The 15678-nt window shown below is 41.4% G+C and overlaps 2 protein-coding genes across 7 annotated transcripts; one reads left to right on the plus strand and one right to left on the minus strand.

The window, feature by feature from the left end:
* The first annotated feature begins 1976 nt into the window (after nt 1–1976).
* On the plus strand, nt 1977–9777 carry LOC106300577. 6 transcript variants are annotated; one of them, XM_013736752.1, is made up of 11 exons: nt 1977–2142; nt 2241–3987; nt 4084–4887; nt 4985–5698; nt 5791–7920; nt 8012–8080; nt 8197–8337; nt 8490–8561; nt 8720–8840; nt 8909–8968; nt 9059–9231. In XM_013736752.1, the coding sequence occupies exons 1-10, from the start codon at nt 2026–2028 to the stop codon at nt 8931–8933; spliced, it is 5940 nt and encodes a 1979-aa protein (XP_013592206.1). In that variant the 5' UTR covers nt 1977–2025; the 3' UTR covers nt 8934–8968; nt 9059–9231. The 6 variants fall into 6 exon arrangements, with proteins under 6 accessions (XP_013592206.1, XP_013592205.1, XP_013592204.1 ...); XM_013736751.1 differs by having other exon boundaries at nt 1978–2142; nt 8660–8840; XM_013736750.1 differs by having other exon boundaries at nt 1979–2142; nt 8720–8821; nt 9059–9777.
* LOC106298167 lies at nt 9662–15267 on the minus strand. The gene is made up of 2 exons (XM_013734246.1): nt 13843–15267; nt 9662–13783 (listed from the first exon to the last, which is right to left on the minus strand). The coding sequence occupies exons 1-2, from the start codon at nt 15265–15267 to the stop codon at nt 9662–9664; spliced, it is 5547 nt and encodes a 1848-aa protein (XP_013589700.1).
* Between the last annotated feature and the right edge of the window lie 411 nt (nt 15268–15678).

The following is a 15678-nucleotide window of genomic DNA, read 5'->3' on the forward strand; positions in this document are numbered from 1 at the left end:
GGTATTCGTCAGAAAGTCGTCGGAATTTCTGACGAAATTCCGACGAATTTTTTTTTTCCGACGAAACGATACCGACGGACGGGTTCGTCGGAAATTCGTCGGAATAGACCGATTCCGACGAATTTCCGACGATTTCGGCCATCAGAATCCCCCTGTTTTCTTGTAGTGTAACTTGGGAACCAAAGGTTAATAGTTGTCAGGTTTAGACCAAGAAAATAATCTCACACCACCATCCTACGTAAAAGTAAAGAAGGTCATTAGCCCACACAATCTCCAACAAAAAATTACAATTACACCAATACTAAAAGAATCATGTGAAATATTGACCCAACCAAACAAGAACGCAACCTAATAAACTTACATACAAACTTTAACATGTATATTTGATAAAGTATAAAATCCTGCACCGATCTGCCCATGTATATTTGATAAAGTATAAAATCCTGCGCGGATCTGCCCTGATTATATATATTCAGATAGTTCTTCCTTTTAAAAAAAATGCATCATAAAAAAACTATTACGAATTTATCTTTCAAAGAAACTGAATTTATTTATTTTATTACTTTCAAATTTTTAATATTTATATGATATATATATATTACATAAATAAATAATTAAAAATTACAAATCAAGATATAATTATCATTTGATCTACTTATGATTATAAGATTTATACGAACGCAAGTCACAATCTATTTAATATCAGATATATGCTAAACACATGTGATGATCTGATCAAATAGTAGACAATAGTAGACATGTCCAGATTTACTTATTTATACATCCACCATTTTTAAAAAACAAGATCACAAACCCACAAGACACCACCAAACAAACTAAAAGAGATTGTAACAAGAACTAACAAGTGAATATGGATGAACATGTGAAGATTGGTGGGCTAGCCGTCATCATGGGGCTGTTGGGAGGCTCGGTGATTTTTATGACATTTTTACTTATCAAAAAGATAATTGAGATCATCAGATTTTCGTAATACTGTGATGGATTAAGCTAATTCAACTTATATTCTTCTCTGATCATTGTATCTTTGAGGAATAATAATCAATATAAATTCTTAAAAGATAAATGTTATTTCGTTCAGACAAGAATTATGCATATGTTTGTTAGTTCTTTATGTTATACACATCTTTTACTTTATCCACTACATTATTTCACTACTCATACTCATGTATATTCATTTATTTTTGTTTTAATCGTATACAACATTAACTAAAAACAACCCATAAAAACCTGACATGTAAATCGTAAATAAAAAACAGTTGTGAATGATATATAGAGTAATATGGAGGAACCGTAATTCGGCAGACGAATTAAGGCTAAAAAGATGTCAACCTAACTTAAACCAAACAAATATAAAATCCTATCTAGGATTTGACTGAACCAAACCAGACAAATTTGATTTTTTTTTTTTTTTTGAGCAAGACAAATTTGATTAAAGGATAACCAACGGTGGTTTTAGAGCATGATTATTGGGAAGTTGTTAGAATGGAGTTTTTAACGGAATATAAGAACCCGTCTCTTAACTTTTAACTAAAAAAGTTAAGAACCGGCTCTTAAAACTCTTATTTAAGAACCGGTTCTTAGTTTTTTTAGTTAAAAATTAAGAGACGGGTTATTATATTCCGTTAAGAACCCCGTCCTAACAACCCCAATAATCATGCTATAAGGTTTAGTCAAACCAAACCACTTGTTTGATAGATAGATAGTTCTTAACTTGGGCCTTATTTCTCGGCCCAAACGTAGCAAACATCGGTAGACTTTATTTTCCTTCCAATACATTACATACGCACGCTTTTGGGAGCTTTAATCGTTAACCGTCCACGTCACAAAAAACGACTACACCACACTCGCGGCAACCCAGTAGAGCGCGTGGATCTAACTATGACAAGGAGCGTGGTTCCCAAAATTCAAATTTAAATAACTTTATCCCGCCATTTCCCTTTGACCTACAATTTTTTTTTTTTTAAAAGACGCTTCAACCTCTCAACTCTCTCTGATCAATTCGAGATGGATTTTCATGGAATGAATCGGAAAAATCTACAAATCCTATGTAAAAAGCATGGGATCCCTGCGAATCTCAAGAACATCGAGATGGCTAATCGACTCGCTTCTCTTATTTTCCAGGTGATTGCAAACGATCCTCAGTTTTTCCTTCTGTCGCTGTAGGAAAATTTGTGTTAGGAGTCGATTGATTTTGTTTTGGGTGTTTATTTAATGTATAGAAGGAAGATGAAGAAACTGTAACGGAAACGAAGGAGGAGGAGGCGAATCTAGTTGCTAGCAGAAAAGCTAAGAAAGTAAGATTCAGTCATGAGACTGATAATCAAATTTTCGAATTCACTCGATCGGTTAAGAAGAGTGTTAGAACGCGTCGTAGTCGCGGCCAAGATGGGGATGCTAAAGCTCCTCCTCAGCCAGGTGGAGGTATAGAGCTAAGGCGGTCGAAGCGGAGTGTGTCTAAGGGGATAGGATCTAATGGAGATGATGTGTCAAACTCGATAAGTGGGATTGGCTCTAGTGGTAGTGTTCAAGAAGAGGGTAAAGATGTAGATTCGATTGTTTCTGAACAGTTGGAAGATAAAGGTATCCAGGATGGGAGACGGTCCACGAGACTTGCTGGTAAAATTGAGAAATCATGCGTGGAAGGTGGGACATCCAAGTTAGTAGCTTTAGTTCCTGATGCTAAGCGGTCAAAGCGAATTGGCGCTGGTGGTAGTACTCAAGAAGAGGGTAAAGATACTGATTTGAATGCTCCAGAACGGTTTGAAGATAGAGATGTTCAGGGTGGGAAACGGTCTAGGCGACTGGCTGCTAAAACTGAGAAATCATTTGAGGAAGGTGGGACATCCAAGTTAGTAGCTTTAGTTCCTGATGCTAAGCGGTCAAAGCGAATTGGCGCTGGTGGTAGTACTCAAGAAGAGGGTAAAGATACTGATTTGAATGCTCCAGAACGGTTTGAAGATAGAGATGTTCAGGGTGGGAGACGGTCTAGGCGACTGGCTGCTAAAACTGAGAAATCTTCTGAGGAAGGTGGGATGTCAAAGTCGGTGACTTTATTGCCTGCTGCTAAGCGGTCAAAAGAACTTGTAGACGTGGTTAACAAAGAAGATGAAAGGGAAATAGGAGAACCTAATAGGAAGGGTGGTGGTTCTAAAGTTGAAATGGTGCGTAGGCGGTCTATGCGGTTTGTGAATGAGCAGACCAGTGCTCAGGATCAGAGAAGGTCAGTGAGGCTTAAAGCTAGTGTGGAGAACACATCAATGGGGCAAGCGAAGAATGATTCAGTGAAGGCTTCAAGAGTAGTTAAAGGGAATCTAGTTGATAAGAAGACGGATGAGAATCTTGTCAAATCGAAAAGAGTTACTAGAAATATGAAGCGGGGCAGATCAGGAGAGCCAGAGGTGGACATTGGAGCTGCATCAAACCAAAGCAACCTAACGCCTAAGAAGACTTTGAATGAGTTCGTTCACTTTGAGCAAGAAGAAGCTTGTGGAGCTGATGTTAAAGCTGGAGGCTCTTCCAAGAATCAAGAATGCATTAAGGATAAGCCTCAAGGAATAATAATAACTGAGGACTCTCCTTCTTTCTCCCAAGCCAAAGCTGCAGAACCTGTTAGGATGCTTGAGAAGGTTTTAGACCCTACACTGGATAAGTCAGATGATAGTTCACAAAGGTCAAACATCCGAGAGATTAATTGTGAACGTATGGAAGAAGAATGTGAAGAGAAACTTGAGCGAGAGACAGTTTCTATGCCCCTGATGGAGGAGGAAAAAGAGGAAGTATCACCACGCTCTCTAAGCAGCCCAAAAGATAAGCTACACGTCCCTACTGGCCATATCATTGTTAAGGATAGTGCTTCAACAGTTATAGCAGAGGAAAGTACCAAAACAAAGGACGAAACCCTTATTTACTCTCCTGAATCTGAGCTTAAGGAGACTAGCTCTATAGCTAAGTTAGCAAACGTTGAAGGTATATACGTTTTGATATGATTATTTTTTTCCACGTTTATGGGTAACTAATCATTTTCTAATATGCGCTTTCCTCTTATGTTTTATTTAATCACAGGAAGTCTGGAAAACTCAACTGAACGTTGGAAAGAGATTCACTCAGGCAAAGATGATGAGAAAGGTTCCTTGGAGAACGTACAAGCAGAAAATTTGCATGGGAACGTTTCTGAATGCAACACTGAGAGTAGCAGTGCAGAAGAAGAAATGGAGATTAGTAAGATCGGTGGTCTGAGTGTTGCTCACTGTGTAAATTTAATACCAGAAAAACTTTTGGGTGAGTACTCTCAGTTAGAGCCAGAAGAAGCAGAGCGGCCTAACGTGGAAGCTAGAAGCTCTTCCCAGAAAGTGAAGAAGATAGTGGCTCAAGAATTCGTAAAAGATAAGCCACAAGAAGTGGCTGACGACTCACCTTCTACATCTGAAACCAAAGCTACAGAACCTACTGTGATTTCTGAGAATGTTTTGGATTCTACACGGACAGTGTCAGGTGAGACGTCAGCGGTGAGAAACAGTCACGAGTTGAATTCTGAAGTTTTGGAAGAAGGACGTGAAGAGAAACATGAGCTAGCCATGACTAAGAAAGACCAAGTGGAAACATCATCACTCTCTGAATTTCTTACTGAGCGCTCAGAAGTGAAAACCTGCCTAGATAACCGCATCACTAGCTGTTCTCTATCTGTGGAAGCTACTTTGTCTCCTGCTTCAGTACAATTAGCAATGAGCAACCCGGAAGCCGATCTAGGCGTGCCTACTGGCAATGATATTGTTTCGACGGTTATAACCAAGGAGGAAACCCTTATTTTAACCCCTACATCTGAGCTTAAGGAGGATAACGCTGGTGCTAAGATATCAAAAGTAGAAGGTATGTACTCTTAGTTCATTAGATTTATATTTTTCTATTACAGTTTTGCTATCTAATTCGTTTCTAATATGCGTATCTTTCTGATATTTAATCACAGCAATCCTGGGAAACTCAGCTGAATGTTGCAAAGAGGATGAGAAAGGTTCCTTGGAGAAGGATGTCCAAGCAGAAAATTTGCATGTAAACTTTTCTGAATGCATCACTGAGAAGAGCAGCTCAGAAGAAGTGGAGATTAGTAAGGACGGTTGTAAGAGTGCAAATCTGACGCCAGAGAAACTTTTGGATACGTACACTCAATTGGTGCCAGAAGAAGCAGGGGGACCTAATGTGGAAATTAGAAGCTCTTCCAAGAGAATGAAGACAGTGAGTTCAGAATGCCTAAAAGAGAATCCACAAGGAATGGCTGAGGAGTCGCCTTCTACATTCGTGACCAAAACTGCAGAAACTCTCATGATGTCTGAGAATGTTTCAGTTGATATTTCACCGGTGGGAAACACTCAAGAGTTGTATCCTGAACTTACGGATGAAGAACGTGAAGAGAAACAAGAGCTAGACATAGTTCTGGTGGCTGAGACAGAGAAGGAGAAAAAGAAAGCATCATCATCATCTGAGCTATTTGTGGAAACCACTCCACCTCCTCCTTCTTTAGTACAGATAGCAGTGAGCAACCCTGAATCCGAGCTAAGTGTGCCTACTAGACATATCCTTGTTAAGGATATTGTTTCAGTAGTTATTGCTGAGGAAGATATTAAAACCGAGGAGGTTCCTAAATCAGTGCAGAGCTTTGTAGCTAAATTTGCAGAAACAGATGGTATATCCTCGTTTTCATTTTTAGTAATTTTTTGCTTTTATGGTCAACTTTGTTTTAATCTAATCTGGTTTCTTTCTGACGCTTATTCACAGCAGTCCTGGAAAATTCAGCTGAATGTTCGAACAAGAGTCTTTCAATCAAATATGATGGTAAAGGTTCCTTAGAGAAGGAAAAACAATCAGCAAAGCGACATGGAAACTTCTCTGAATACAACGCTGAGAATAGCAATGCAGAAGAAGAAGCAGACATCTGTAAAGTTGGTCGTATTAGCGCTGGTCATGGTGTATACCGGGAGAAGCTCGATGAGGTCGAGGATGAGAGTCTAATGAAATCTGTGCAAACAATTTCTAGTGAGAGAGGTTGTGAACCAAATCCGTTGGTGCTAAGTGGATCGTTGTCAACTGAATTTGCTTCTCACTCACACAAGGAAGAGAACGTTTCAGAGTGTTTGGAGGAAGAGGAAATGAAAGCTTTATCCCAACCTACACCAATAAATAAAGCTGCTAGCAACGAACTTGACAGTTCATCTCTATTCACTACCCCCGAGAGGAACTTGATGTTAATGGAGCAGCTCAGCGAAAGTGGAAAGATCTGTGAAGCTCATATAGTGACCCAGCACAATGATGAAGCAGTAGAGTCTGTTGTTTTCACAACTCCTGAAAAAGTTTTACTGCTGGGTGATTCTGGGCTAGATGAGGTGGGAAAGGAAGAGGAGCATACAACCACAGACTTTCCTGATGAATCTGATATTCTCAATACCAGCCAAAATGAAGCTTTTAATGAAGGAGAAAGAATAGAGGTTGAGCTTCATGACGAGCCTAACATTACCGCTAGCCCACTGAGACAATCCAGTGTAGGAGACTTCAAAGAAGATAGAAACGAAAGGAATGAAGAAAATCGGACTGTTGAGCTCCATTGTGAATCCGGCACTTGCACTGGACAGGATAAACATGATGGAGCAGAGAATAGTGGAGGAAACAAAGATATGGAGTTATATGAAGAATCTGTTGTTTTCACTGGTCTGGAGGAGAGGCATGAGCTTTTTGGGGATTCTAGAGAAGATGAACTCAATATGGATGCACAGTTCTATGACGAAGCTGGATTATCCACTGAGATGCACAAAGATCTACCTTTAGCAGACCCTGAACTAGGCAAAGCAGGATGGCTAGAAATTAATAATGATGACAAGTCAGGTAGCCTGGAGGGGCGATTGTTAAATGGAGACTCTGAACAAAAGAAAACAAAAAAGGCGCCTGCAGAGTTTCATGATGAGTCTGCTGTTCCCAGTATTCCAGAAAGACATCCATTCCCGGAAGAGTCTGAACAGGAAGAAGCTGCAAAAAGTGAAGAAAACAATGCTTTGGAATCGCAAGCTGACTGTGACAACTTCACTGCCGCCAACGTAAATGCTAAGTCTCATGATATGTCCGATGTTCTCACTGCTTCTGAAAGCCACTCTATTATGGGAGCCTTTGAGCCAGATGGAAAAGAAAACAAGGATGTGGAATTGTTGGGTGAATCTAACATTTCCACAAACGAAGAGTCTGGACAAGATGGAAAGATAAAATATAATACAGCAGCCACTTGCGAAGAGTCTTCTTTTTTCATTTCTCCAGAAAGGCGACACCATCTAGGAAACACTGAACCACACACTGCTGGAAAGCAAGAACGAAAGGAAGTGGAGTTCAAGGACGAGTCTACCTTCTTCACTAGGCTCGAGACTCGTTTACTTTTGGGAGAGTCTACTCAGGACCGTCTTGATAATGGCAAGTCTGGCTCAGCCAAGTATCAAAGCCATCATGCTTCTTCTCCCAAAGTTATTTTGAAGGACGACAGTGTGGCTCGGGAATGTCAAGTTGCAGCTCCAGATTTCAGAGAAAACACTATTGTTGATTCAAGTGGTAGTATCGCATCCAAAGTTTCTTATAGCCATGAGTTCAGTGCCGGGGAAGTATCTGCAGGTGCAGAGTTTATGCCAAAAGCTTCTCAGGCAAAAAATGTTGCAGGTCTAGATGCCATACAAGGGACATCAAAGCAAAGCAGAGGGAATTCTCCACATGTTGACACATGCCATACTATGGGGGCTGACACTATCATGGATGCAGAAAGAAATGTTTCCTTGAGCTCCTATGTTCTTTCCTTACCAGCTGAAGGTAATTCTGAGACGATTGGCGAAATTTCCAACCACATAGAAGTTGCTGGAACCTGTTCGTTGGTGTCTGGTGAGCAACTTTTCTTAAAATTTTCATGGATTTAGTATTAGCCTATAGTTATCATGCTCATGAATGTTCTTTCTTTTTCCCTACGACGCAGAAGAATCTGGCCCTTCCACAGACATTCAGAATCAGATACATGATGCAGTGGAGGAACTGCCAGTAACAGGTAACCAACACATTAACACTCTTATTTTTCAGCATCATACACTTTGTTTTTGGAGACATACATAAGTGCAAGATAGTTCAAATGTTTCCAATCATTCGTTGACTATAATGATGTAGACGAGCTCATAGATGCAAAGTTAACCAAGAACACTCAAAGTGATTCCGAGACAATTGGCTTACCAGATGAAGGTGATTCCAAGTCAATTGTTGAAAATCCCAGCCAACTTGAAATTACTGGGACCTGCTCCATGGTGTCAGGTGAGAAACTTTCTGACACTTTTGTTAATATGAAGTCGAGATCATGTGGCCTAATAATAAGTTTCCTTTTTATTTAAAGTTGGTACACTTATGTAGTTCTCTCTGTTGACTTAAAATACTCTTTATTGTCTTTCTTCATCCCTGAAATGCAGAAAGATCTACCCCTCCCATGGACAATCAGAACCATATAAATGACGCTCTGAACGAGGAACTGGCAGTAACAGGTGATTAGCACATTAACACTCCTTTATTTTCAACATCACATTTTTCTTGAAGACATTGATAACTTAAAGATCTTTCAATTATTTCCAATCATTTATAGACAATAGCAAAGCAGACGAGCTCATAGAAGCAAAAGTAACGAAGAACGTTGACTCTTCAGGTGGCTCTGATGTCTCTGGAAAGACATGCGTCTTAGCTGGAACAGAGGATGAGCACTTAGGCTATAATTCTGAAGTAACTGATCATGTTGATACTGCATTTGGTAAATTTCGTTTCTACATGTAAGCAATTTCCAGGTGAGACTTACTATGGTTGGATACTCTTGACTAATCCAATGCAAATCTCACAGAGAACGACATCTCTCTAACTCCTGATGGATCTACTCTTCAGAAAAACAGGAACGAAGAAGGTTAGATTTCTAACACATCTTCCGTAGCTCGAGTAGCTAAAACTATGACTTACACTTAAAATCACTTTCTTTTTTTCCTTTTTGAAATAGCTGCGGCAGATGATGAAATGGTTAATGGAAAAGCTACTCCGAGTCCTGAAGAAGCCTTGGTTAAGCCATCTGATAACATTGGTGAATCAGGTACGTTATCAGAGAAGCGAGTAACAAGAGAACCGATCTTGATTTACAGAACACAAGCGAAGCCTAAATGGCATGACATGAAAGAGAATGCACCAAACTCAAAGATTGTGGATAATCTTAACGTAACAGCTCCAAGGACATCGAAGAGACAGCCGCTCCAAGACTTGAGGAAGAACTAGAAAGACACAGAGAATCGGCATATCTCATGCACGTTTATGGTTTGTCTCAAACTTCCCTTATTTGCTTTGTGACATGCATGTCTAGTAAACCTTTCAAACTTGTTTTATTTGCCTGTGTGTTTTCAAATAGTTAAAACCATTCTGGCTTTTGATTTTTTTTTTTTTTTCCCAAATTGAAAACTTTATATATAACAAAAGGCTTTTACAACCATCAAGAGCATATCCGATTACGATTCCACAAACCTCCCCAACAAAAACCGTTATGATACATAACTACACAATCATCATCAACACCCACACAAGGGTGGACCAAAAGGAAATTGCCATGACTCTGTTAACTATCATATGCTCCACTTTCATTCACGTACATATGATCCAACCAACGTGGATGGCCAACCGCTACATAAGACTGCATCAGACCAAGCTGCCTGACACTCTGAGCGATGAAAGAGGCACATCTAACTGAAGCCAAAAGTCCAAACCTTAACTCCCATGCCTCGAGAGACCGGAGCTCTCTCTTAATCTCTGTAGCTTCAAACTGTAAGTTAGGCCACAAGGCGGGTTTCTCTATTGCCTCAACTATATCCCCAAAGGTTGAAAGAAAGATCACCTTATTCTTCTTCAAACTCTTCATACTTTCTAAAACCCACAACCAGATCTGTAGCTTAGCCTCATTGATCGACTTCACATCTGAGAAAGCCCTCCTACTATGTAGTAGAACTCTTCTCTTCTCATCTTTCACTATCCACGCCGCCCCCATGAACCCAAGACCTTTCGACCAGTCCATGTCAAACTCACAAAGGACCCATCCTTTGGCAATTTTCGGAGCATTACCTAGTACTCCCTTCTCTATCACACCCGCCTCCACTTGGTCCATTCCACTCTGAACTTGTTGAGCTACAAACCATACATCAGCTTCCTCTTTGGCTTTCTTTCTGATTTCATCTGCTTCAAACAATTTTCCTTCAAAGATAAAGGCGTTTCTGTTCTTCCATAAGTACCACAGGACCCACGGCCAGCTTCTGTTGATTTCAATATCGAACCTTACATCCTTACTCACCTTCAGGAGGTATGCGATGTTTTCATAGATCGAATGGTCGCTGAAACCACCCCGAGGAGAGGGGATATTGGATACCGCCCAACACTTCCTAGGTAGGTGGCAGGAAAAGAGTATATGGTTCACCGATTCCCCTTCAAAGCCACACAGCTGACATCGATCATCGCACTTCATTCCCCTTTCCCTTAATAGATCAGCTACCGGCAGGGCTTGAGACACAGCTTTCCAAACAAAAGTTCTTATCTTAGGGGCCGTCTGCACTTTCCAGATTTGAGATTTCAGGCTATTGAGGGATGGTTGAGCTTCGGCAACTTGACGTATCTCTTTGCTCTTTTCCTGGGCCGCTAGCCAATAACCCGATTTAACCGAGTAAGCACCTGATTTGTTAAACTTCCACACCCAGAAATCTTCTTTAGACGTCACCGGTTGGTTATTCAAAAGAATTTGGATGTCTGAAGGCACAAAAACCTCTTCCAATGCCTGAATATTCCATCTTCTATTTTGGAAATCTATCAGCTCCCTTACCCTCAAATTCACATTGAATGTACAGTTTTTTATCCAGGGAGCTCTCATGCCGTACCCATCCGCTTCATCTTCTACCCATTTGTCCGTCCAAACGTGTATAGAGTTTCCATCGCCAACTCGTTTCTGCAGACCTTTAAGTATCAGTTCCCTCCCAGATAACAAACTTCTCCAAGCAAAGGATGGCTTGTCACCCAGTTTGGCGTCCAAAAAGTTAGAACTTGGAAAGTATCTGCTCTTGAGGAATCGGGCCAACAAGCAGTGGGGGAAAGTAAGAACTTTCCAGGCCTGTTTAGCCAGCAACGCCTGATTAAAGGCTTCCAAGTCTCTAAATCCCATTCCACCACTCTCCTTTGGCAAGCAAAGCTTCTCCCAAGCTATCCAATGGATTTTCCTAATATGCGCATCAGATCCCCACCAGAAGTTTGCCATGGCACTGGACATATTGGCACAGATTGTTTTCGGGAGTTTAAAGACTGACATCGCAAAAACAGGCAGGGCCGATGCTGACGTCTTTAATAATATTTCTTTGCCGGCCTGTGATAGGTTCCTTAGGTACCAAGCATTCAGTCTACCATTCACCTTTCCTTTTAAATAGCCTAGCAGGTCTACCTTAGAGCCGCTAAAGCATTCCGGCAGCCCCAAATATTTGCTTGAACCTCCTTCATTCGAGATACCCAGCACCCTCTGAATCGCAAGTTTAACAGCGGGATCAACCTTAGATCCAAAGGATACGGCTGATTTCTGCAAGTTGATCGTCTGTCCTGTTGCACAGCCATACACCTCGAGCACTTGGTTCAGAGTCCTAGCTTGATTTTCAGACGCTTTGCACATAAACAAACTGTCGTCGGCAAATAGCAAATGGTGAACTGAGGGCCCCTCCTCAACAAACTTCAAGCCGTTTAGCAAGCTTAATCTTTCTGCTCTATTCAATAGGTGTGTAAGCCCTTCCGTACACAACACAAATAGAAACGGCGAGAGGGGATCACCTTGTCGTAGACCACGTTGCGGTTTGACCATCCCAAAAGGTTGATCATTCACCAGTACTGCAAAGGAAACAGAAGTGACGCATGCCATAATCAGCTTAACCCATCTGGCGTCGAAACCAATAGCCTCCATCAAGCTCCTAAGATAGCTCCATTCCACCTTGTCGTATGCCTTTGACATGTCCGTTTTCACCACCATTGTCTCAGTCATGATGCTCGGATTAGTCCGTATAGCATGAACCGCTTCATGGGCAATTGCAATGTTATCTGTAATCAGCCTCTCCGCCACGAAGGCAGATTGATTGACGGATATCAGCTCAGGGAGGATGGGCTGTAGGCGATATACCAATACCTTTGCGATGATTTTATACAGGACGGAGCATAAACTTATCGGTCGCATATCAGCCATAGTCTCGGGCTCCTGGACTTTAGGTATGAGACAGATATATGTGAAGTTCCAATCCGCCGGCATTCTCCCTGTTACAAAGAACTTCTTTACTTCAGCTGATACTCTTGGCCCTATCTCATCCCAATATTGCTGGAAGAAGAAACCCGACATTCCATCCGGCCCTGGAGCACTTGCGCCTTTTATACTGAAGACAGCACATTTGATTTCCTCATCAGAAACTTCGACGGTCATTTGCCGGTTCATTTCATCTGAAACTCTTGGTCTCATATCCTGTAGCAAAGGCTGGTAGCTTGGGGGATTAGAAGATCTGAAAAGCTCATTAAAGTAGTCGACCGCCACTTGAGCTTTTGCTGCTTCTGACCATTGCTCTACTCCATTCCCATTCTTGATTCTAACCAGTCTTTTCTTCGCTCTGTTTGCCTTAACCGATTCATGAAAGAAGTTGGAGTTTCGGTCACCATATTTAAGCCATTTTTCCATGCTTCTCTGCTGCCAGTAGAGTTCCTCTTCTTTATACGCTCTACATAGCTCTTTCTTTATCACCCTGATCGCATGCCAACACGGGTAGTTTCTTGATTGAAACCATTCTAGCCTCCTCTCCAAAATATGAATTTTATCTTTGGCATTGAAGACCCTCTGTTTCTTCCATTCACTCAAAGCACCACGACAGTCTCGAAGTCTTTTCGCCACATTTCTATTTTCGGACCCTTCCGCTGCACCTCTCCACGCCTCTATGATCTTATGTTTCACTCCCGGTTGAAACAAGAATTTTTTGTCAAATCTGAACTGACCCACTCTTCTTTCTTGATAAGCTTGAAGTTTCAGTAGCACAGGTCTGTGATCAGAGCCTCGTTTGTCCAGGAACCTCTGATTCGACCCAGGAAAAAATCTCAGCCAAGCTTTATTCCCAAAAGCCCTGTCTAGACAACATTGGATCCACTTATGCCATCTTTGCCCCGCCCATGTAAATCTGATGCCAGATGACTCTAGTTCTTCCATTCCACAAGCCGCAAGCATATCCCCAAAAGGTTTGAATGAAGCTTCAGATCTCATGGGGCCTCCCGTTTTTTCATCATTGTTGAGGATGTCATTGAAGTCTCCAATTAAGCACCACTTATCTCTTCTGGTGACCCCTATCCTGCTGATTCTTTCCCAAACAATCTCCTTCCCCTCTGAAGACGGTTCACCATATAAACATGAGAGGAAAAAACTAACCTCTCCATATTGAACCTGCATATCGATCAGATTCTTATTTGCATATTTAATATCCAGCTTGATGTCGCTTTTCCAAAATAATGCCAAGCCCCCACTCAAGCCTCTCGGATCAATTGTGAATACCCTATCATACCCGAGCCACTGCTGCAAATCCACCAAAATGTTTCTACAATTCTTAGTCTCCATTAAGAACATGATCTCCGGGAAATGAGTTCGACGTATTTCCCGGAGTCTCTGAATTGTCAGGTCTTGAGTACGTCCCAAGCCCTGGCAATTCCAGCTCAATATGCTCATTAAATATTGGGCGATCCCTTCCTCGGGATCACCTTTAGGGTTTTAGACTTCTCCGAAACTAGAAGATCCCCAACTTCAGTTTCTACCTTTCTCTTCTTACTCCCTTCCACTCTCTTATCAGCTGCTTTATCCCATAGGACTCCCTCTTCCTTTTCCGCGTTCAAAAGCAGCCTAGGATTTCTTCTTGACTTGGGAGGACGTCTACGCTGATATGTTTTCTTCTTAGTCCCGGATGAAGCACACGGTTCCGAAAAACCAGTACTAAACACCGTCGAACTAGGAGGAGAACCCATATAAATGGCATCAAACTTAGTGTCATCACTTCCACCCATTGTGATCTTTTCAGCGTTCCATCGTCCTGCTGTATCAGCTCTGATTGCAGAAGCCATAAATTTCTCCTGTTGGTTTCTGCCTTCCAAAGGCTTCTTTAATTCCTCATAGCTGAAAACTATCCCTTTCCCTCTGTCAAAGTCTTGAGAAATAATGGGAGGTGTCTCAAGTCTCAACATTGTACGCTTCAGCATAGGATCTTGTTCCACCGCAGCTACCGAGCCTCTCACTCTTTCTTGCCTCACGTATCTGTCCTCTTCGGTGGCCAACATCATATACTGTCTCATTTCATCCAGCACCTCTTTTATTATTTTCGGCTTTCCAGTAATTGAACTTATCCCCACCTGATCTTCAGTAAGAACTCCAAAAAGAGGATCATTTTCTTTTAAAACAACTTGTTTTACTTCCATCTCCTTTGAGATCCTTTGGCTTCTTACAAGAGTTTCATCTTTTCTTCTTTTCACTACCAGAGGACACACCTTTTGCTCATGGTTCAGCCTATGACAAGTAAAGCATCGCTTTTGGATCCTTTCATAGTCAAAATGGATCTTCACCGGCTTTGCTCCTTTAATGTTGACAACCCTTGACATCTTCAAAGGGTTCGCCACATTGAACTTCACTTGGACTCTTTCATAGGGTTGAGTTTGCGGTTTTGTGGGGTCAAAGATAAATTCCTTAACTTCTCCCAGCAGCTCTCCCAGCGCCATGATAGCTTCCTTTGTGTAGTAATTCATAGGAATGTTGCTAATCCGCACCCACAGCAGAATAAACTGCAGATAATCGTCTGGTGGTTCTTCAACCCACCTCTCAATCGCCAAAGCCCATTCATTGAAGGTATGTACTCCTTTCGCCAATACATCAAGTAAATCGTACTCATGGTCGAAGAAGAATTGAAAACGCTCCTTGGACAGAGCCACTCCTCGACATCTACCCTCCTTCTGCCATTTTCCAGGCATCCTCCAAATTAAAGTTGACATTTTCTGGCATTCTGGGTTTAGGATTCTACCCACCAGACTCAGCTTATTCTTCTCATTCGAACAGAACCCCGGTAGATCCGGCATTTCGAACGGTTCATCTTCTTCCTCCAGTGAAAGAGCCATCAAGGCTCTGTCCATTGCCGCCGACATCGGTAAAGATAATCTTCGAAGCTCCAATCAGACTAAAACCAAAGACGTTCACCCGATTGATTGCCCCAAATCCGATCTAGCTTTTTCCACGATCAAAGAACACTCGATCTTATCTTCACTTTTACTAAAAAGAACGTAGAAAGAACCACAAAGTGGTTGAACTGCTTCAGGAAAACGTGTTTTTCTTTCTTTTTCAGGGACCCACGTACCACTACTTTACTCCAAGTTGAGAGAATCTTAAGCCCATTCTAGGGACGCCGAACTTACTTGCCTGACAGTCACTCTGACGGAAGAATTAGAAATGTTTGGTTATTGTTAAATTATAGATTTTTTGAACTTATTTGATTTATTGTGCAGCAAAAGTTACCATTAAAATAATTAGTTGTATATTGTAAACAAAGGTCAGATAAA

Source organism: Brassica oleracea, chromosome C6 (genome assembly GCF_000695525.1).
Source record: "Brassica oleracea var. oleracea cultivar TO1000 chromosome C6, BOL, whole genome shotgun sequence".
Taxonomy (NCBI): Eukaryota; Viridiplantae; Streptophyta; class Magnoliopsida; order Brassicales; family Brassicaceae; genus Brassica; species Brassica oleracea.